Below are 23,808 nucleotides of genomic sequence, written 5' to 3'. Positions count from 1 at the left end.
TTTTTATCAAGACCCTTTTTAAAAGTTAAGAATATTTTAATTCATTTATAAATAATAGTAAAATAATTTATAAATAATAATAAATTAATTTATAAATATTTAAAAATAATTATATTTCCAATCACAATTTAAGTGACGCTGCTCGGGATTAACGCAGTTGTTGTCCTCAAAATTGCTGCATTCTTAAGTTGAGTTCAATAATAAAACAATGTTAAGATAATTATCAAATATGCCTATTAAATATATACATTAGTATAAATAAATTGTTTTTTATTTTTCTTTAATTATTTTTTAAAATATATTTAACTATTAAGAAAAAAATAAATAAAAATAAATTTATTAATAATTACTTCTTTAATTATTAAAAAAATAAAAATAAAAATATATAAATAGACATATTTAATGAGCATAAGATACTGACCTATCATTTTCCTCAATAATAACCCATACTTCGATGGTACATGATACAAATCTGGTAGCGTCCACGTGTCAACATATTAGCAGCCCAAGCTGGAACGCGATCCAAAGGGTCGAAGGCAAGAATGATCAAATAACACGTTTCAAGCAATGGTTGGCTGAGGCCATATCCAACTTATCCGAGTAGGAAATGGCAGATAAGGTGATTTGCCGAAGCACACTCTACATCACAGAAACTGCAGACAAACACTTGGAAAAATAAAATATTAATTCCGCATTCATTCGCTTGAAAATCCAGTTGGAAAGAAAAAGAGAAACCCAGTACACCCGAGGCAGAGAGAAGTTGAGAAAATGGCCCAAGCTATGGCTTCAATGGCGGGCTTACGTGGTTCATCTCAGGCTGTGTTGGATGGCAGCCTCCGGCTGAGTGGCTCAACCCGCTTGAATGTAAATGGCAACAGCCGAGTTGTGGCCATGACACTGCCGGGGCTCACCGTCAGAGCCCAGCAGCAGGTGCCTGCTGAGCCCGAAACCAGCCGCCGGGCAGTCCTTGGTCTGGTTGCTGCCGGGTTGGCCTCGGGGTCCTTTGTTCAAGCCGTGCTTGCTGAGGCAAAGTCAATCAAGGTGGGCCCTCCTCCCCCACCCTCCGGTGGATTGCGTAAGTCTTCCCATCTCTTGCTTTAGGCATCTGCGAGCCTTAGTTACGCTTCAAATCGGAATTTTCAACCATACTTGAAGATGTTTGATAATTTCAGCTGGACCTCTTAAGTAAATCCTTGAAGATGTTTGATATTTTACTCAATGGAAATGATACAATACTATAACTGCCATAACATGTTGAGATTGGTATAACTGGATTATTAGGAAAAAGTAACAGCTCTTAAGATTGAATGGGTGTGTGGTATTTGGCATTTTCAACAATCGGAGTTGTTGTATATGTTGGCAGCTGGAACTCTAAATGCTGATGAGCCAAGAGACCTTGACCTTTCCTTGAAAGAGAGGTTCTTCATTCAACCGCTGGCCCCAGCACAGGCAGTCCAGAGGGCGAAGGAGTCAGCCAAAGACATTGTTGGCGTGAAGGAGTTGATTGACAAGAAGGCTTGGCCCTACGTGCAGATGGATCTTCGTTTGAAGGCAGGGTATCTTCGATACGACCTTAACACTGTCATTTCTGCTAAGTCAAAGGACGAGAAGAAATCCCTCAAGGACCTCACTGGAAAGCTCTTCCAGGACATTGACAATGTGAGTCCAAAAAGTTAATTTCACTATTCATTTATGTGAGTATTTGAATTCATTTTCTTGTTCATTATTATTGTGTGTTTGTTCTTATCTTTTTTGCAACAGCTGGACCATGCAGCGAAAATTAAGAGCACCCCAGAAGCAGAGAAGTACTATTCTGCGACTGTATCTTCCCTGAATAATGTTCTTTCCAAGCTTGGTTAAGAGAAATGAACAGTGTTCTGATGTAAGCTTTTGCTTTAAAGGTTGTGAGACAATTTGTTTAAAGCTATGTGAAGGGATTCTAGTTGGAAAAAACTCTTTCTTCATCTCTCAATTTGTGATACTCTCTCTGCATGTTAATTTAAGTATTGAGAGGAGAGTCCGAATAAAGTAACAACTACTGTTTTTCTTGATATTGAACATCGTCGTGATACTTCCTTCCATCAGGTTACCAAGAAATGTCACATGTTTCAATTTTCAGATGTTAAAAATGAGATTATGATTCTACATGAAAGAGTATGAGAGAAGCAATTGACAATTTGTACTGATTTCAAAATCAAGAGGTAGTTTTTTTTTTTCTTTCTAAGCAACCTTCGTTGATGAAAAATAAATTGTATTACAGATTACAAGAATAAAGTTAATTATACAATGCATATGGGTGGATCTTTTCCACTATAAAAATCTAGTAGACATTGGAGACTACATATAAGGGGAATGCTTCCATATGTTTGGTTGGAAGCTGACCATTGCGCACATTAATTTTAAGATCAATGAATTTTTTGCACTTTCCATTTATCGAATGAACGTAATAAATATTTTCTCTTATTATAGACTGCATTGTCCAATATGTTGCATACTTTGATTGTGCAATTGTCTGTAGACTCTGTACTACCAACTGAGTCTTCTTCAACTAGGATTGTCTTCAAATTTTTATTCACTGCTTCCTGTATTGCCGTTAACACTATTGTGGCTTCTTCAATGTTTGGATTGATACTGTTTATGAATCTTGTGTGGACAAAAAGAGGCACGCCAATGTCAAACCTAAAAATTACTGCATTATGCTTCCATTGCTTCTAACTGCTGCATCAAATGAAAATAAAGAAAAAATTTTGGGGGAAAGTTGTCATCTAGCCTCTTACTAGTGTACTTTTGTGTTTCATCCATTGTTGTATTTCCTGAAAGTTTTTGGAAACTATTGACCCAAACCAATCATATTTATACCATTTTATGTGCAAAGAAAAGAGCAAATTGCAAAATGATTGATAGTTTGAAAGATAGAATAATAACTCAGAGATCATATCAAAGGTAATTTAAGGAAGTGAAGTGTAAAGTTTCAAATGGTGCATATCATGCTCACCCTCGACTTGGTTCGCAAGTTGGCAACTCAGTGAAGCTTCTCCCTTCCTCTTCATCTAATAGTACTATCATGCCCTTTATCTCTCTATTTTCTTTCTTGTGTTTTCAATTTTTTTAATTAGTTTTTCACATTTTCCTCGAGCTATTAAAGAAATTTCGTGGACTATAAACTCACCAAGCCAATCCTACCATTAGAAGCACCACTCCGATTGGTCCACCCATGACCACTGTCCACCAGCAATCCCCACCCACCAAGCGCACGGTGGAACCACCTGTTGACTTTTTTGCTTATTTGTTAGTCCCACATCGGTGGGATTAATGAAAATGGCATAAGCCATGTATTATAAATAAGAGGCTTAGCCTCTTAGTTTAAGTGCACCAGTTGAAAGCTTATCTAGTAACTTTTGACTTTAGTTAAATTCCTCTATTAACCTTTTGTAAAAGGGGAAGAGGTGTAAAGTTAAAGTTTTACTAGTAGGATAGCTTTGTAGGTGTGGTGAGGAGAAAAATTGTGTGATTGTAACAATTTTTCACATAGTGAATTTTCTTCTCTGGGTCTGGTGGTTTTTCTCCTGTTTTGGAGTTTCCACGTAAATTTCTTGTGTTATTATTATTTCTCTATTTTTCTTGTTATTCCTGCAAAGGGTAGATCCTAGGGGGGGTGAATTTGGAGGTCCAAATTCCCAACAATTGGTATCAGAGCCACTAGGTTCTTTTTGTGGGGTGGAGCTTTGGTGTGGTAGTGTGGATACGTACAGTCTAAGGAGGTTCTGTCTAGGAGATTGGAAATTTTAAGTGTGTCCATTGTGACCCTCCAATCTTTCCTGGGAACTGACTTAGTGAGGTACTATTCATTTCTACAGTAAATTCATCAAAGCAATGTCAGGAAGTAGGCCTTCAAATCTTGTCAAATTTGAGGTGGAGAAATTTGATGGGAGAATCAATTTTGGCTTGTGGCAAGTACAAGTCAAGGATGTCTTGATTCAATCAGGATTACACAAAGCATTGAAGGGCAGACCAACACCTGAAGTCAGCACTGGTACTAGTGTGACTGGTGAAAGTAGCAGATATAAAATGAGCGATGAAGATTGGGAGGATCTGGATTTGAGAACAGCAAGTGCGATACGTTTGTGCTTGGCCAAAAATGTTCTTGCAAATGTGCATGGAATATCTACGGCAAAGGAACTCTGGGAAAAACTTGAAGAGTTGTATCAGACGAAGGGCGTCTCAAATCGTGTGTACCTGAAGGAGCAGTTTCATACACTGCGGATGAGTGAAGGTACAACTATTTCAGATCATTTAAGTGTTCTCAATGGCATTGTCGCTGAGCTAGAAGCTATTGGAGTTAAAATTGATGATGAGGATCAAGCCTTGAGATTCATCTGGTCTCTTCCACCTTCCTATGAGCACGTGAAACCTATTTTGATACATGGGAAGGAGAAAATAATTTTTTCAGAGGTTACCAGTAAAATATTTTCTGAAGAGAGAAGACTAAGTAGTGAAAGTAATGTTCCACATGAGAACTTAGTGATGGTAGCAGCTGGAAATGAGAAGATGAAGAACTCCATGAAGAAGAAAGTAGTCTGCTGGGAGTGTGGACAATCTGGGCACGTCAAGAAAAATTGTCCAAGAACTGGAGCAGGTTCGGCAAGTGGCTCCAAGTCAGTAAATGGAGATACTGGAAATGATGCTAATATTGTGTCTCTCTCCATGGAAGATTTTGCTCTTTAAAAAGAGACATGTACATCCTCATGGCATGTCGCTAATTCCCAAAGTTGTCATGATAGAGGATGTGTTAATGTTAGCGGGTCCACAAGTTTGCACACAGGCATTGGTTTGGCATTGATGCAGGGTGTGTGGTGGAAATTCATGTCGATGGCTGATGAACTTCCAGGAAAGCCAAACGTGGAAGTTACACCATAATTTTCAGCAAGGTTGTTTTTCGACATGGTCCGAAATGAAATGCTTGGAATTGGTTTATTCTAAGTGGGTATGCTTTTATGGTGAAGCATGATAGCGGAAGCTATGAAGATCTTCATTAAGGTGGAGCTTGGCTGTGGGACTAGTCAAAGTCGCAAGGTGGAGATTGTTGACTTTTTTGCTTATTTGTTAGTCCCACATCGGTGGGATTAATGAAAATGGCATAAGCCATGTATTATAAATAAGAGGCTTAGCCTCTTAGTTTAAGTGCACCAGTTGAAAGCTTATCTAGTAACTTTTGACTTTAGTTAAATTCCTCTATTAACCTTTTGTAAAAGGGGAAGAGGTGTAAAGTTAAAGTTTTACTAGTGGGATAGCTTTGTAGGTGTGGTGAGGAGAAAAATTGTGTGATTGTAACAATTTTTCACATAGTGAATTTTCTTCTCTGGGTCTGGTGGTTTTTCTCCTGTTTTGGAGTTTCCACGTAAATTTCTTGTGTTGTTATTATTTCTCTATTTTTCTTGTTATTCCTGCAAAGGGTAGATCCTAGGGGGGGTGAATTTGGAGGTCCAAATTCCCAACACCACCTTCCACGCATGTCTACCAAGCCAACTCAAGCCTCAGGTTTTTTATATGCCAGCCACTTTTAGCTAGTTGCATGTTGGCTTTTAAGTCATGTTACGTTGTCTTTATATATTTTTTCGAATTTCTTTCTTATATTTTTCTTTTTCTTTTTCAAAGGTTTTTAGCCCCCACATTTACGCTTAAACTGCCTCTTTACGCCATACGTAGCTAGGGCTGAAAAAGATTTGAATATCTGTCTCCACTCCGGCTCCGATGAGTTGAATCGGGTTGGAGTTGGAGTTTTAGTTATCAAAAAAGTTAAAGAGTCGGAGGTAGTGATATACCAACTCCGACTCTAATATTGTACATATTTTAAAATATATGTATTTTTATATATTAATCATATATATTATATAACTATAACTTATATAGTTAATTAAATTAAATAATATATTAGTATAATAATAACATGCAATATTAATTATATAATAACTAATGTTTAATAACATTTAATACTAATTTATTATGTATAAACACAAATATATAAATTTATAATAACATGTAATGCTAATATATAATAACTAAAATATAATAACATGTAATATTAATGTATAAACATTAATATATAATAACATATAATGCTAATGTATAATAACACTAATTTGTACAATGATTTATTTTTTCAATTTTAGTTAAATTTGAATAAATTTGAAATTTGAAAAAATATTTATTTAAAAAAAAAGTGAAATATGGAAGTTCGATCCTATTAGTAAAAGTTTAAAATTGTCAAATTAGAAGTTCAAATGAACTAAAAAAAAGTCCAATTAAAAATTCAAATCGGACTCTGCTCCACAAATGGAGTGTCCAAAATCGGAATCAGATTGGAAGCTATAAAAATCAAAATTAGCGTCGGAAGTCAGATTTAATGACAAAGTCAAAATCAGAGTGACATTATGCTCAGCCCTACCATACGTGCGCCTTATTGATGTCTTGCTCCTCCTCCCCCATTGAACGAACATCTTCGTGTTTTAAAGTTTTTCCAAGAGTCCCCTGCTTCTTTTTCTAGGAGTTATATTCATATGTTCCATTATTGTTCAACATTGCATGCAGTAGAATATCTCAACAATTGCCTTAGAGCATTCTTACCGAATTATCTATATCCAAAACTAAAGTCTCTTTTTAACCTATTAGAGATAAAAACCATTTGTAATGAATTATTCATAGTTAAATATTTTAGCTCTGAACTACAATATATGTAAAGAAAAAAGCAAATTTTATAGTTACCGTTCTATAGATAAATATCTATTTGATTGTTTTTTAAGTTTCTCTCTCCTCTTATATTTTCATAACGCAATTATTGAGATTTTGGTTCTTGTTGATTTCTATTTTTTATTTTTTTTTTAGATTGGGGGCACACCTCAGCAGCTTTACTTAAGGGGGCTTTGAGTTCAAAAGGGTCTGCACCAATTTGCTGGTAGATTGTGATCCAAGAGAATAGAGGACAAATTGATACCTTAATTTGATAATTAGGCTGTGAATTTACAAGGATTATATTCTATTCACAAGGCTGTGAATTCACATTTGTAGTTAAATGACTATTAAAAAAATATAATTTTTTAATTCATAATTTAATTAGAATATGATTACTTATTAACATATAATAAGTAGAATAGTAAAATATGATAAAATAAAATAATAATTAAAAAATTAAATATATTTTAATTTATTAATTATTTATTACTATATAATAAATAAATAGATAATCTAATAAAGAGATTTAATATAAATAGTTAAAATCAAATTTATTTTATATTATTTTATTGTTATATAATGAAAAATAGTCATTCCAATGTGGAGATTTATGTAAATAAAATAATTAAAATTTAAATTCATCTTACATTCATCAAAATTATCTTTTACATATACATAATCCAATAATAATGCTCTTAAATACGGACAATTGGAGCGCTCTCACTAGATTATCAATATCTAAAATAAATTGTACTTTATAACTATTAGACAAATAAATTCACTTACAATGAGTTAGCCAGTAGCAAATTTTGTAACTTTTAGCTACAATAATTATAAAGAGAATACCAAATTTGATAAAGAATGTTTACAGATCAAATACTTATTATTATTATTTTTTTATAACACTCTCTCTTCTCTCCGTCTACATCCATAAACTTTCATTAGTTTCTTTAAATTAAATAGTAAAATATGATAATAATTAAAATATGATAAAATAAATTAATAATTAAAAAAATTAAATATTTTTTTAAATTATTAATTACTCATTACTATATAATAAATAAATAGATAATTCAATATGGAGATCTGATATCAATAGCTAGAGTCAAATTTATCTTATATTATTTTATTATTATATAATAAAAAAATAGATATTCTAATATGGAGACTTATATAAATTGTGACGCCTCCAAATTCCGTTTGGGATCGGACGGACATTTGAAGCGTCGAGACATGCAACACAAGATTACCTGCCCCCGTTCATAACAGATAAGATGCAATGTTCCTAACATGCATCTAACATTATGCAATATTCGCAGCGGATAATTTTTTTCTTTAGCAATACTATGCACCAAATTGAAAATATCTCAAATGCTTAAAACATACTTCATACATAAAGACCCATTGAGTAGATCACAACACTAGTCCAAAATGGTTATGATCCAAAAAATACTAAAGATGCAACTCCATTGTACAAGTAGTAATTTACGTTAACTACTATATTAACATTGACGTCGCACCGTCGCTTAGTCAACTGTGTCTAGTTGATCAGCTCCTGATTCTCCTTCAGGTCCTGTAACAAGATCTACCATTCGGGGGGAATGGTAGTTGAGACTACCAAAGTGAGATTTGATTACAAATCTCAGTAAGTTAACAAAAAACTTCCACACAAGCTAATGATGCATGCATGACAGTAAAAGCATAAATGTATAATCAAATTCATAAGTAATTAAAGCATAACTTGGCGTACAACATAGCATAATTGACATAACTTAAATTGAAACATGAACTGAACTTGACTTGACATGAACTTGATCTGAAACTTGACTTAACATAAAAAATACATACTCCACAGTTGTTGTGGCCCCATGTATTCTACGTGTAAATACATACTTCACAGTTGTTGTGGCCCCATGTATTCTACGGAAACTTATTCTTTAACTGCTTAAATACATACTCCACAGTTGTTGTGGCCCCATGTATTTTACGTGACACAATTGCTGTGTCTCACGTAGTGTATGCGTCACAATTGCTGTGACCCCATACATAAGTAATCAAGATGAAACGTGACTGAAATACGAAATGACTGAAGCCTTGACGTAACATAACGTGACTTGAATATAACTTGAAATACATGACCAACTTGAGATAGAAATATTTCGTAACATTGCATAACATATAATAGACAACATATTTAATATGTCATATTTGCAACAGTGAATATTACATGACTTGACATACATGTAATAGATGGCATACTTAGCATGACGTACTTGTAAGGTACAGTAATACATGACAGAATATATTATGTAATAGATAAAAATTGACGACAGAATAAATTCTGTATAATAGACAATTACGTGATAACTTGGTATGGCATGACATATATGATAATATACATACATACACTGTAGTTCCTTTACTTAGCACACATACACAGTAGACTGCTAGTAAGTTAAAAGCTAACTTACCTCGATCTCCGCGTTTCTTATAAAACTTCAAGTGCGACCACGAGGAACTGTAATTAGTGATTCTAAAAGTTAGAACTAAATCACTAAATATTTGAAATATGGAAAATACTAACTTAAAGATTAAAATTTTCATTTTACTCTCTACATGTGGAAAAATGACCGTTTTACCAACCCATAACTTAAGGATTTTGCATACTAATTCCAAAAGTTTCTAAAATTTACATTCCTCATGTAAATTTTGTCCTAAACTTAAATATCAACTCAGAAAAATTTAAAACAAAACACAACAATGAAGAACACACTATGGCCGAAACATCCATATGCCATTTCCCTTTATTTTTGTTGCAATTCCTTCCAACTTTAAAACTCATGCTTAAACCAAAATTTTGCAACAAACATCTTCCAATCCTAAGTTCAAAACCATACTTAAAACATCCATTTAGAAAAAGCTAATAATCAACACCAAACTTTTTTTGTAAAAAGATCCAAGCACTTGAATCACAAGTTTTGACCTTAAATCAAAATATCTCCAAGAATTTCAAAAATCAAATCTTACTTCTAACATATTCATAATATCATCCTAACATCAACCATGCTTTAAATCATCAAACTAAAGTCACCAAAATCACAAAATAACATTTGGAGTTTTTGGTTTTACACTTAGTCCAAAAACAGAAACTTTTTCCTCAACTAGTTTTGATAAATCTCTTGATCTATGACTTATCAATATATGATCTTCAAACAAAACCATTACATGGTTTAAAAAGATGTCCTAAAACATATATAAGCTTCTAATTCAAGATCACATGGTTAGAAATTAACCAAAACATAAATTTAGCCAAGAATATCCACACTTTGGCTTATCTGAATATCTCTTTGCATAAAATTTCATATCTTTGAAATTAACATCAATTATCTTCAAAATAATAATATAACATGTATATAAGATGTTTAGGATCCTCCAATAAAATTATCAAAGTCATTAGAATAGGTTTAGACCACCAAAGAGTTAAACTTTCTCAAAACAGAAACTGTTTTTCCTCTTCCAGTTTCTAAGTTTCTAAATCTAAGAAAATCTTTCATCAAAACCTTTAATCATGCAAAAAGCCTCAACCAATAGTCATATATACATGTTAACAATACTCCATAAAAATTTCGGACCAATATCTATCCATTAGCTTGGTTAAAAACTCCAAACTATAACATTTTCTCCAGTTTATCTCCCAGAATGACCTTTCTATAGTTTACACAATATTTGACTGACCAAATGATCTTCAAATGGGACAAATAAGATATTCATGTAAACTAGACTAAAAAAGAAACAACTTATATGAATGAGACTTTATGATAAAATACTTACAACAGCTTCGAAATGGGCGTGCAAAAGACCTCCTAAAAGCTGTCAGAGAGAGAGTGTTTGATATTCTTTCAATGGAAAGTGTAAATGAAGATAATTTCGTGGGGAGAGGTGGCTGGAGATACTTATGGATGAGATATGGAAGAGATGAGGCTGGAGTTGAGAGTTGAGTGTAGTTTTCTCCTACCCAAAATATCTATAAAAGATTATCTCATAATATTCTGTCCAATAGTATCTACAAAAAATCAACTTAAGATATTTTTATCTAATAATATCTATAAAAATCAACTCAAAATATTTTTACCCAATAATATTCATGAAAATTACCTCAAGATATTTCTTTTTATCCAATAATATCTACAGTTTTGAACAGACGTTTTGTCCGAAAATATGAAAAAATGTTATTGCGCCATAAGACTTTAAATAACCCTCCGAGTCTAATGGCACAAACCATAATACATTTTGACACTTCTAACTATCTCCAATAATCAAAAACACATTTCTGATACCATAGTAAATAATAATACTAATTATGTAGTTAGACAAAAACCTATACGATTAATGGATTCGTGAAAACTTATGGGGTTTTCACGAGATTCCTAAAGTTAATAGAAATTTCACAATTGAATTTCTAGCGGGCTGTTACATAAATGGAATAGGTAAAATCTAAATTTATCTTACATTTATCAAAATTGTCATTTATATATACATAATCTATTAACAATGCTCACAATGCACAACCTAATGCTAATAGGATCTCTTATTTGTGAGAGGTTTGGATAAGGAATTAAATTGAGATGAGAATAAATGAAAGTTGAAAGTTGAATAAAATATTATTTTTTAATAATATTATTATTATTTTAAAATTTTAAAAAATTGAATTATTTATTATATATTATGTGAGAATTTAAAAAATTATAATAATAAAATGAGATAAAATGAAATACTTTTTGTAACATTTCACAGATAATGAGTTGTCATCTTATTTTGTAATTATAATTTCTTAAAATTTTTAAATAAAATATAATAAATAATATAATTTTTTAATATTATAAAATAAAATTATAATATTTAAAATAAAATTATAATATTAAAATCATATTTTTAATAATATTTTATCTAACTTTTTCGTCCAAAAAATTAAACAGCGAAAACCGAAACTGACCTGACTGCAACAGACTACTATCATGTCCATGCCACCGCAACGCGTACGAGGCCGACATGAGCTAGGGATGCTAAGTGCTAACATACTTCGGTTGACCTTTTTTTCATATAATCTGAGGGTCGTGATTAATCTATACACCTGCAATCATACGAACAGGGAACGTCATCCTCATTAACTTGTACGCCCTCGCTTCTCTCTAATTTTCCGAAATTTAGCTGAACACTCCCTGTGAATATCTCCCTTGATCTGCACAAACCCTAGCTCCTTGATCATGGCTCCGAAGCGCCAATCTCATCTGGATGATCCCCCAGCCGCTTCTTCCTCCGAAGAAGAAGTAGCTTCATCTGAAGAAGAAGAAGAAGAACATGAGGATGAAGAAGAAGGATCTGCTTCTACCGAAGAAGAAGAAGCTGAACCAACAAAAACATCTTCTTTGCCATCCACTCCTGTATCTGACAAAAAAGCCCCTTCTAAAAAGCCAGACCCTCCTCTAACTAAACCGCAATCTTCCTCGTCCGGATCCGGATCCGAGTCCGAGTCGGAATCGGACTCCGGAGGCACCCCCAATCCGACTGTCAAGCCGATTGCCTCCAAACCCATGGAAGACGCGGCCCCGAAGGCGACCACCAAACCCAGATCCAAGCCTTCGTCTGCTACGCCCGCGAGATCGGTGGCGACCAAGCGACCGAACAACGAGACCGATATAAAGGACTCGTCGAAGCGGGCCAAGAAGAAAGCTCCGGAACCGAATACGGACGGTGTTGTTTCCCCAGGGGATTCGAAGAAGTCAGCGGGCGAAGAAAAGAAGCTCTTCCAGAGGCTGTGGAGCGAGGACGACGAAATTGCGGTCCTTAAAGGCGTGCTCGATTACACGGAGAAGAGGGGCGCCGACCCTTCCACCGACGCTGCTGCCTTCCACGAGTTCGTCAAGAAATCGCTGCATGTCGACGTTTCGAAGAACCAGCTGATGGACAAGATCCGGAGGTTGAGAAAGAAGTACAAGAACAACGCCGGGAGAGGAAAGAAGGGCAAGGAGCCCACATTTTCCAAGCCCCACGAGCAGAAGGCGTACGAATTATCGAAGAAAATTTGGGGCCCAGCTGAAGGGACCGCTGGAGGAGGAGTAATAGAGGACGCCAAGTCTAATGGGAAAGCGGCTAGTAGGAAGAACAATCAGAAAGTTAATACTGGCCGGAGCTTGAAAGACGAACTGCTTGCTGTGTCACCGATTGCAAATAAGGAGGTTGAAAAGATGGATATTGACGGGAATCCAGGTCTGGGTTTGGATTCATTGCGGAGTCTTGATGAGGTGGTTCGGTTTGATAAAAACATGAGTGTGGCGGGTTTGGAAGAGGGCGTGATAAAGAGAGGACTTGAGTTGATCGGGAAAGATAAGAGGGTGGAGTTAGAGGAGAGGTGGAAGGAGGTCCAGATGGCTGAATTGGAGGTTTTCGTGAAGCGGACAGAGCTGATTAGGGACCAGGCGAGGTTGATACTGGAGGCGTACAAGGCGGCGGCGGCGGCAAACGACCATTAAACTGTCTTGGTAAGGTAACTGTGGCTTTTGTTGCTACTTATTTTTAGGGAGAATATTTTCGGGTTGTAATATTTGCTTAGGAATAACTGATTTTTAATCTGTAATGTTGTTATTTTGTGTTATCTGACTAAGTTGGCGTCTGCGTGGAGTCTGACATTCCATTGCCATGCATGATGTCCCGTAAATGTCTTTGCTGCGGTTTGTTAACTCTGGTATTTAGCTCTAGAATTGGGCTAGTTGCTTCTTTAAATGCCATTGCTTGATCGTCGATGTTTGTTACTCAGAGGTGCCGATTTCTTATATTCTTATGGCAAATCGCTTTCTCTGCCTCTCTTCTTACAGCTAATTTGGCCCATTCATGCTGAGTACCATTAAGCTCTTGGTATTTTAAGGTTTATATGCTACCTCTAAAAATGAATTTAAGGTTTTTATGCTGGGACGTAGTTTATGCTGGAGGCATTTCACTCATGGATGATGTATGTCAAAAATCTCAGTATAGAAGAGAGAAAGCTGAATTTTTTTACCTATCAAAAAAAAAAAAAGGGCGCTGAATTTCTTCTACTGAAGTGTTTAAAGGTATTGGTTATTTCCAATTTGTTATTTAGGTCGTACATGCCCGAAGGTTCTGGATATGTAGGAAATGGGTTACTTAGTTTGCAAGAAGGTGGTCCAAAAAATGTGGTGGTTAGATGTCAAGGGGTACCAAGAGAGCCGAATTCTGTATAGAGAAGTCTCTTTTTAGCTTCTCTACCCTGAAAAGCATGCTCATAATTGTATTATCCTAGATTAGGCTGGAAACAAACACTAATGTTTTCTTGCTTTTTAGCTCCTACTTCACCTAATGATTTATCTGCTGGAAGGCCCTGTCCCTTCCATTATGGTGTACAGCAGTTTTCTCTCCCGTGTATCAATTGTTTGATTTGGACATCAGTTCTACTAGTCTTGTTCAATTCGTATTTTACATCTTAATGACAGCATTGCGAATTTTTGCATCTTGCACACTTGCCCTGATGTGCTGTTCCTATGTGCATCCACGACCAGGGTGGGACATTCCATGAATGTGTTATGCTAATGATAGAGTTTAGGTTGGAAATACTGATGGAAAATTAGGTACACAAATTTTGGTAATATCTAATTGGACCTTGGCATCCTCTTCTAAGACAGTTTGGGACACCCAGTAACGAGGTTAGAGGAAAATGTGGGCTGGGCTGAGGTCACACCTGCCCATGTCATATCTACCAGCCGACTTGTTACAAGGTGTAATGGTAGACCCATTCAGGTACTTCCAAAATTTCGGTGTCTCTGAAGCATCCAATGAATGTAGACGTCACTGTGTAGTTTGGCACCAAATGAGACGAAAGAACAATACCCCATCCTCTAATTTATAATGCCTTTCAGCTTAAGTGATTTTTGGAGTTTTGTTAAGAAAGGAAGGCATTTGGAAAAATGTTTTCTTTTTTGAAAATGTGGATATCTTGGTAGTGCGTAGTTTTTCAAATTGGTGCAAGGTTCCCCAGGCAAGCAAAGGTTTGATATGTGTTTTAGTAGGAGAATGCATATTTTAAGTTTTTGTTAATAACATTGTAAGTTGGCATGAACATTCATGAATTTCTTGTATCACTAGAATATCACGCATAGGTAGCGCCCTAGTATATGTCCCATGTACTACTGTAACACCACTTTCCGTAGGTCAAGAATGTTACGTATATTCATAACATAGTGTCCGGTAAAGAGATGTCTCATAACTTTTTTATTCATCAAAAAAAAAAAAAAAGATTTAGTCTCATAAAATACCTCATCTATTTGATCATAAAACTCATATAGTATGACAGTCTTTCATAACATAAAAGCTGAGAAATAAAAGAAAATGACATAACCTAGTTCTATGTGAAACCAACATTGCTTAAATGTCTAAATCATACACTAGGTCTCGGGAAATTTATTCTACTCTTGGCACTCCTATTATGTATCCATGAAATTTTCATTTGGGACATTAAAACATAAAAACAGAGAAACAAACAAATGAGTCAAAGACTCAGTAATAGCATATCATACTGGAAACTTAACTTAGTTTAACATTAGGCTTAATTTTGAAAACTTACATATATTGTCACACATTCACATAACATATATATCATTCATTACTAACATAAGCGGAATCATATATAGTCATGACAATACATGTAAGGTGGATGCATGAATGACTAACTCCATGCATTTCCTTACAATCATACATGACTTGTTCATCTTGTCTTTCACTTATTTAGTGGCTATCATTACATGTGTGAATTGGTCTAATTGTCGTTGACCACATATACTTATCGTGACATGAGGTGAACTACACTTAGGTCTGTTGCACCGTGTAACATATCATATCATGTAGTGATACATGCTTGGTTCCGTGTTATCACTTAACGTGAACTACACTTGAATCCGTGGCACCGCATATCTTAACATGTGGTGAAACACGCTTGAGTTCATGTTGTCACATAGCATATGTAACTATGCTTGAGTCCGTGGCACCGAATATCATAACCTGTGGGGAACGCGCTTGTGTTCATATCACCTCAAAACATCATATTTTTCATGTAGTGGACCACGTTTGAGTCCACGGCTCGCACACCCACCCATAACATAAGACCAATTTTAAAGTTTACTTGTCATTCTTGTGTTTTCTTATTAACTTCCATAATGCATGCGAACATGTTTGACTTCATGAACTTTTCCTAGCATGGCATACTCTTGTGCATGGCATAACATTATACATGGCCTATTGATGTGAGTTTTACACCGTATAGCATAACATGATCTAAACATTATGAGGTAAATAGAGGATTTATGAGAGGGTTTTTGACGTGGGGAGGTTCTGGCCATGGGGGTTCTGTGAGTTTACTTAAGGGAATATTACGAGGAAAAGAGAGGATTTATGAGAGGGTTTTTGGCTTAACTATTCAAATTAGGAAATCAAATAGAGGGGGATATATGGGGAGTAGACTGTGGAAGGAACCCAATCAAATACAATCACTTTCTCAAAACAGATATTGTAAATACTAATAATAGTAATAATATTAATAATTTATAAAAATAATCATTCTAAGCCCTAGTCTAGGACCCGTATGTTACAACTAGGGCTCTTGTCTATTCTTATTATTAATAAAATCGATCAAAGATCATTTAGTGAGTTTGAGGTTTGTAGCCTCATTTTTTCTTACGTCCTCTTTAAATGCGTCCACGCTCATCTGTGTTGGTTGCTTGAATGTCATTTTTTTTGGTATATTATTGTGATTTGCAAATTGCACCTCTAAAGGGGAATATTTTCTCTGTATTCTTTTTTTTGCACCCATTTGATTGATGTTTGCATAGTATTGTTAATATTATCGGGTAAATGTTTGGAATCCTGAGATTGGCACCTTTCTCATGACTCCAGACTGACTTAAATGTCTATTGTGTTTCATGTGTTATGTACTTAATATTAATTTTCTTTGATGGAAGCATTTACTGGTATTCCGAGGCTGCGAATCTTTTCACACATTACAATGAACTGATGAAGTGTAAAAATCTCCTCCCTCCCTCCAATCTCCTCTTTCACGGAACAGGATCCTCTCTATTTCACTCCTTGCCCCCTTCTTTCCCTGGCCTCTCACCTGGTATGGGATTCTCATTTAAGCATTACACAATCATGCGCCAGTGGCCCGGTATAGAAGTGATCTTGATTTTATTTGTTTAGGTTCTATGTCCACTCTTTTCGGCAGTGCTTGGATTTTATTTTTGTTGAATGGCATATGAACGTCTATATCAGAGTAAAATGGATGAAGTTGATTTGTAAATAATTTTTTTGTTAGATGATATCATGATAATCCTTGAATTCTTAAGGAAATTCTCTCTCCTTAAGTATTCATGTACTTTGCTGCGTATCTTTATAATGGATTCCATATTTGCTGGCTGAACGGATGGAAAAGTTGGAAGATGTATTTTCTATCCCCGCGCGCGCGCGCACATATATATGAACTTGCAGAAGCTTTGGCGTGTCTCGTTCTGGTCTGTCTCTTTGCCTATGTGTTAACAATCAACCCTACAACTCGAACCAGGTTCGATGGCGTTGCACATTTGTGGCTTTAGCACTGCTGGACTCATGGCCCGTCGAGTTCCTTCTAGGTTTGGAGCAAAAGAAGGGGAACCGGGTCTCACGCGATATAAATGAATGAAGGCTAGGTAAGAAATTGACTCATGAGATTTTCGTGGAAGCTAAAAATAACTCGACTCTTTTGAAGGTCGGTCGATGAGTAGTACTCACAATCTCTTGCTGCTTTCAGTGCTGAGCAACGTTCTTTATGGATGAATCCCGGAGGCTATGTGGTAGTCGATCTGGTTTTGCAAGGCCTCTATTTCTTAAAAAAAATAATAATAATAATAAATAAATAAGAAGTTGCAAGGCAAAAGTCTCTGCCATTGCAGCATCAAGTTCAATTCATGCGGTACTCTTTTATAGGTACTCTTTTCAACTCAGGCAATGATAACTCAGCTAAAGCCGAACTTCTCATAATAGAGTATATGTATCTGTCCGCTCGTTCTTCTATTGTCATTTGGAATTGGCAATAAACGTGCCATTTAACATTATGTGATCACAAAGAAGCACAAAGAAGAGTGGCAAATGACAAATTTAAGCTTAGGTTGCAGGAACTTCGGAAGGGCTTCTGTTCGGCTTTTTTTCTCTTTTGGCGGCACTGGCGGAGACGTAGTAGGCAATTGTGAACAATCCATGAAGAAAGCAGAGAATCCCTCCCATAAACAAAATGCGATTGTGTGCAATCCCACACAACTTTCTTGATCTTGAATTTGCCAATGTTCCTACGATCAACATCGAGAATCCAGCGGCTAATGCAATCCTGGTAATTTCACAATAATGGTAACAATACTTGTATTGAAATCTATGGTCTCTTAGCATGTTGAACATGTAAAATGTACACGTACCAAGAGAAAAGGAGGAAAACAACTGCTAATTGCTTGTTAGGTGTAGCCTTCCGGTAATCTTCCTTTGACCAAATGCAAGTGCACCCACCAAACAGGTTAGCAACAAAATGAACAATGGCTAGTAGTATAGCAGCAGCCAACCCTAGCTGGAAAGCCTTGTGGCTTGGCTCTCTGCACTTAAACGCCCAATGTAACTTTGAATGTTTTACCTGTGAAAAGAAAGAAAATATAAGAGAAATTTGTCACTTATAAGCCAAATGAGTTTATATAAGACTTTATTGTATAGCCAATAATACCTTGTTTTGAGTGATTTCAGCCTCAATCCCAAGTATCCCAGCCAGAGTGTCGACAACCATAATGAAGACACCGATGAGGAACCCCGCGTTTTTCACCATTTTTTGAAGTAAGAGCTTTGCTAGAGATCATTTTGGAGGAGAGGATGTGAGAGATCAATCTTATAGGCAACTTTCCCTAGCTTTATTAGTTAATGTTTTAGGAGCTCCAGTTGAAGATTAAGAATAAAGTAAGGTCATGCAAATAAGAGTGTGACATATCTTGAGAGAGATTAGCCGTGTTCTTTGGGTAAAAGGCCTCTTTTCGTCTTCAAATTTTCTTCTTTATTCTTCTTTTGCCACACCTTTTTCTTTTTGGAGTAGGATTCCTTTCATGGGATACAAGGAATGCAAGGTATCATCAGAAGGGTGGGGCAAACTGATGCCCTTGAAGTATCTTGTAGATATGGACAGTTCATCACACACAGACACATATAGATACCACAAAGTTATTCCCTTACAACATTTCCTTCGTTCTGATCTCATCTGGTTTTGATATCTGTGTTTCTGGCCATCTGACTCATTTTATGGTGTGTAAGAACCATATTCATTGTTTCTTCAATCAAGAAAAAGGAAACAGCATTTGATTTTGTGCTTGGCCTCATGAAATGAATTATAAAACCAGGATTGAGGTAAATCCTTGGGAGATCAGATCACCGAGCCCCTGGCTAGCAATGTGTCTCTCACTCTAAAAGATATTATAATATTAGTTATTATATCTTTTATTGATAATATTCATTAGTGCAAATTATTAGATATTTTATTCGCTTCACTTTATATTTAAAGAACTAAAGTATCTAATAATTTACATATATAGTTTTAGAGTGTGTAATATCCACTTAATCCCTTCGAAAAAAGTGAAATCCGTCATTAAAAAAAAGATTTTTCATGTGAGTTCTAAATTTATCTATTTTTTTTTTAAAAAAAAAAAAGCAAGTGAAACTTATATCCTTAACACTGCAAATATTATAACAATATTCTTGACCATAGAATATGAGAAATACTTTTTGCAGTCAGCAGATGCAGTCGGCGTGCAGTCGGCTGCAAAAAAAAATTAATACAGAATCTACATGAAAAAAAAAATTATTTTTATAACTTTTTATAATTCATATAGGTCTCCCTGAATATAAAAAAATTTTTTTATAATTTTTTTTTATTAATTCCGTACAGCCGACTGCACGCCGACTGCATCTGGCGACTGTATGTAGCAAAGCCGATAGAATATAGAGAAATGCTTAATGGTCCCATCATTTTGCCTCCTTATTTTGTTTGGTCCTTTATTTTATTAATGACTAAATAAGTGAATACTAGTGAATTTATATATTTGTTTTATAAAATGTTTAAATATATTTAAAAAATTTCTGAAAGAAAAAAAAAAAAAGAAAATTATAATTACATTAGTGATAATTTTGTAGAGGCAAAATGATGGGACTGAGTAGCATTGTCCTTGATTATATAGATGACTTTAAGCTTTAAGCTCTCGTTTAATTATATAGATGAAATAAGAAATATATCAATAATAGTGAAATAATTTATAAATAATAGTAAAATGATTTGAGTTAAGATTTTTATGAGATTTTAAAAAATAAGTGAGAAAATATTAAATGAAAAATTATAAAGTTAAAAGATTGTTATAATATAAATTTTTAATATAATTTTAATTTAAAATTTAAAAAAGTTAATTTTATTTTTATATTTTATTTAAAAATTTGAAAAAATTATAATAATTAAATAAAAATATTTATTTTAAATTGATAAGATGAATTGAAATGTTTGTAAAAGTAGATCAACATGCCTGACGCAGGTCTCGCCCATTGTGCCGGTATGGGGACAGTGATGACACTTTGGGAACGACGTGGCTTCTCAATTTAACGACACGTGGTAAACGCAATTCTAGAAGCAGCGCGAACACGAAAGACGATTGCTCCAACGTCTTCTCTATCCAAAAATCCCAAGTAATCAGACTGGGAAAAAACAAGAAGATCAAAGGGACTTGTGTTATCCTGTTTTCACTCTCTCTCTGACAATGTCGGGCTACAGATGGAAGAGCTTCGACGAGGACGAGGACCGACCCGAGAAGCCACGCCGCTATGGAGTTACGGAGATGAGCGGCCCCCATTTCACCCTCTTAAGCCAAAACGTTCTTCAGGTACTTCCCCTCCCACCTTCTTCATTTTGTTTGGTTTTTACTTCTAATCATAATCTTGTTATGCTCCACAACTGCTTTTATTTTTGGGGTGCTTTTGTTTGCCGGGAAAGTGGAGCTTAATTTCTAGCATCTTGCATTTTATTCTCAACCCAGCACCCGCAACCGAGTTAGTGTATTTTCGTCTAGGATAACACCAGGATTCTTGAATCTTGATAAGAATTATGTTTAAACAGTGATCTAGGTTTGACCTCATTCGGCATTTATCACCTGATGCTGAGGTGGCTAAACACTTCATTAAACATCTTGGTTAAGACTTTGGTAACCTCACAGTGAATTTGTGTTCAGAAAAATCTGGAGAATCTTGATTGAAGAATTATATAGGTAAATAAGACAATGTTAAATGAAATGTTGGAGAGTGATCCTTCCTTTGGATAGTAGTTCGTAATCTCCACTACGAATGAAGGTATACATCTACAGTTGCACACGGCCTACTTATCTGCCAAAAACAGCTCATGCTTGTGAATTATCTACGATCTATGCACTATGCAGCGGCTGGATCTCCTGATAGTTATAGTTACAAATATCATGTTCTGCAGGATATCTTTGAGTCTATGGGGCAGTTTGTTGATGGCTTGAAGTTCTCCGGAGGTTCTCATGGCCTTATGCCAAAGAGTTTCGTTAAAGAAGTGACTGACTTAGCTCATAAATACGACATATATGTGAGCACGGGGGATTGGGCCGAACACATGCTTCGCAAAGGTCCATCAGCTTTCAAAGAGTATGTGGAGGTAAGGCATGTGAGACGGTTTATATAATAAGTTGGTTTCTTAGATATTTATATAGAGCAGTAATGCAAGTGTCCTGCTATGATCTTTTCAGGAGTGCAAGCAATTGGGGTTTGATACAATTGAGCTGAATGTGGGTTCACTTGGAGTTCCTGAAGAAACTCTTCTAAGATTTGTGCGCTTGATTAAGAGTGCTGGTCTGAAAGCCAAACCTCAGTTTGCAGTGAAGTTTAACAAGTCTGATATTCCTGTGGATGGTGATAGAGCATTTGGAGCTTATATTGCCCCAAGACCTCGATCGACTGGTTCGTGTAGCTTTTGGATAATCTGCTTATTAAAATAGTTGTTACTAGTTTTATTTTTTTCAAGATTAATGACAAACTTAGGTTATCTGACAAGGACACATCTGGTGTTCATATAATTAATTATATGGGCCAGGGATGCTTGTCCAGTAAAATAAGCGTAATTCACATCCTTGGTTCATAGCATCTTTGATTTACACGTTTTGAAGTGGATTAAAGTAATAAGCCTAATCTAGGTTGATAGGCAGTGTTCCAGAAGGATCTCTGAGGAAAGTAGGGGGTGGGGTGGTTTGTTTCACTTTTGCATGCATTGTTTGGTATGGTTCGAAGTACTTGTAGTAGAACATCTTGGATTTTGTTCTGGTTGCAATTAACAAATGCATAGTTTCAATGATGAGGTTAGCATTAAACAAGCTGCGACTTTCCTTAGAATGTATTAAATTCTTTTATGAGCTTAAATTCATGCTATTAATATATTTCCTAAGCACCCTTTGTGTCTTTGCCTAAGTATGTGAACCATACTCTAATTGGTTGTTATGCATTTATTTTAGCATGAGGACCTCACCATTGAACAGAAATCGTTTGTTGCATAGTTAGGCATCTTTTATGTCGACATTTTCTTATTAAGTCAGCCAGTTTCATTGAAAGTGCAAAGGGGTGCAACCCAAGTACACAAGGTGTACATGAGAAAAAGCACCCGATTAGGAAGAAAACGGAAATAGAAGACTTAAATTCAATAAATGCAGACAATCCAAGACTATTCTGAGCAAACATCGAGACTTAAAAGAGTTTTTAGAATTACCGTTATGAATCTAAGCTCATCCACTGTCTTCTCACAATCTTTGAAGTTCTGTGCCTCATGTGTACTCCACATGCACCATTGTAGACAGTCGTTGGCATTTTAACTGCATGTTTTTCTTCCATTCAAATTGAATTTCACTCTGGATGTTTGTGGGGAGGATGCTGGTGCAGTTTTGTATAACATCGAAATTGGATTGTGAGCCTGAAATCAAAATTATGATGTTAATGTTTGGAAGTCGGTGTGTGTATAGGTGTTGCACTCTTTTAACCCTCATGCTATCAAGTTTTCATTTGCTCACACTGCAGTCCGTAAGTCTGGACTGCATGGAGACAGGTTATTTGAGATCAAATGATAAGAAACTGACGGGCTTTCTTTCGTTAGACTAGAACAGTGGGAGAGCTAATGCAATCATTACTATGCTTTCTACGCTTTTACAGAATTTGTTGAAGATGTGGATCTTCTGCTCAGACGGTCAGTGAGATGCTTGGAAGCTGGAGCAGACATGATAATGATCGATGCTGATGATGTCTGCAAGCATGCTGATTCTGTACGGGCAGACATAATTGCTAAGGTCATTGGGCGTCTTGGTCTTGAGAAGACCATGTTTGAGGCATCGAATCCCAGAGCCTCTGAGTGGTTCATTAATCAATATGGTCCGAGGGTATGATGCTAACTTTAGTTAATCCTTTTCTTCATTACATAATTTGGAATCTTTGCATGTACTAACATCCTAGCCGATGCCCTCTAATTCCAGGTGAACCTCTTTGTGGATCACTCTCACTTGATGGATCTTGAATGTCTCCGGGGACGCAAGCTGGGTAAAAATCATGCATCCGTCCTCGGATCGTCATATTTTCTTTTCTGAACTGGTGGTGCTTTGGAGAGATATATCTTACTAGTATGAACTGGTTACGTTGTAATTTGATGCTATTGCCTGTCGAGATCATGTTCGCTATATATATGGTCCACCAATGAGTAATAGCATGAATCACACGAGCTATAATGGCAATAAAACCTGAGTGAGTTTGTACGTGTTCGACATGAGTCCTTGGAAGTGAGCCCATTTTATAATCTTGGTTGACAAGCTTGTCTCTGTTTATTAAGTTTTTAGCCAAGCAAGGCATATATAATCTTAATTATCATTAATGAGTATAATGCATTATTCAAATTCTATTTTTCGTAGCAGTGTGTCATGATCCAGTCGAGTG

At 35.6% G+C, this 23,808-nt stretch overlaps 4 protein-coding genes across 5 annotated transcripts; 3 read left to right on the top strand and 1 right to left on the bottom strand.

Annotated features, from left to right (window-relative positions):
* Positions 1-675: 675 nt before the first annotated feature.
* On the top strand, positions 676-2,051 carry LOC122277782 (oxygen-evolving enhancer protein 3-2, chloroplastic-like). The gene is made up of 3 exons (XM_043087922.1): positions 676-1,075; positions 1,364-1,659; positions 1,762-2,051. Exons 1-3 carry the CDS (start codon positions 769-771, stop codon positions 1,858-1,860), a joined length of 702 nt encoding a protein of 233 aa, XP_042943856.1. The 5' UTR covers positions 676-768; the 3' UTR covers positions 1,861-2,051.
* A 9,804-nt stretch (positions 2,052-11,855) lies between these two features.
* LOC122276084 (STOREKEEPER protein-like) lies at positions 11,856-13,538 on the top strand. Its single transcript, XM_043085538.1, has one exon. The coding sequence runs from the start codon at positions 11,994-11,996 to the stop codon at positions 13,257-13,259; it is 1,266 nt and encodes a 421-aa protein (XP_042941472.1). The 5' UTR covers positions 11,856-11,993; the 3' UTR covers positions 13,260-13,538.
* Positions 13,539-17,676: 4,138 nt separating this feature from the next.
* LOC122276085 lies at positions 17,677-18,813 on the bottom strand. Of its 2 annotated transcripts, none has more exons than XM_043085539.1 (3): positions 18,527-18,813; positions 18,231-18,439; positions 17,677-18,107 (listed from the first exon to the last, which is right to left on the bottom strand). In XM_043085539.1, the coding sequence occupies exons 1-3, from the start codon at positions 18,623-18,625 to the stop codon at positions 17,882-17,884; spliced, it is 534 nt and encodes a 177-aa protein (XP_042941473.1). In that variant the 5' UTR covers positions 18,626-18,813; the 3' UTR covers positions 17,677-17,881. The 2 variants fall into 2 exon arrangements, with proteins under 2 accessions (XP_042941473.1, XP_042941474.1); XM_043085540.1 differs by having other exon boundaries at positions 17,677-18,145; positions 18,527-18,803.
* Positions 18,814-20,492: 1,679 nt separating this feature from the next.
* On the top strand, positions 20,493-23,671 carry LOC122277771 (protein HEAT-STRESS-ASSOCIATED 32). The gene is made up of 5 exons (XM_043087903.1): positions 20,493-20,711; positions 21,308-21,499; positions 21,591-21,801; positions 23,038-23,261; positions 23,355-23,671. Exons 1-5 carry the CDS (start codon positions 20,589-20,591, stop codon positions 23,463-23,465), a joined length of 861 nt encoding a protein of 286 aa, XP_042943837.1. The 5' UTR covers positions 20,493-20,588; the 3' UTR covers positions 23,466-23,671.
* The last annotated feature ends 137 nt before the right edge of the window (positions 23,672-23,808 follow it).

This window comes from Carya illinoinensis, chromosome 9 (assembly GCF_018687715.1).
Source record: "Carya illinoinensis cultivar Pawnee chromosome 9, C.illinoinensisPawnee_v1, whole genome shotgun sequence".
NCBI classification, from domain to species: Eukaryota; Viridiplantae; Streptophyta; class Magnoliopsida; order Fagales; family Juglandaceae; genus Carya; species Carya illinoinensis.
The sequence above is the reverse complement of the archived record's forward strand: the minus strand, read 5'-3'. Positions and strand labels throughout refer to the sequence as shown.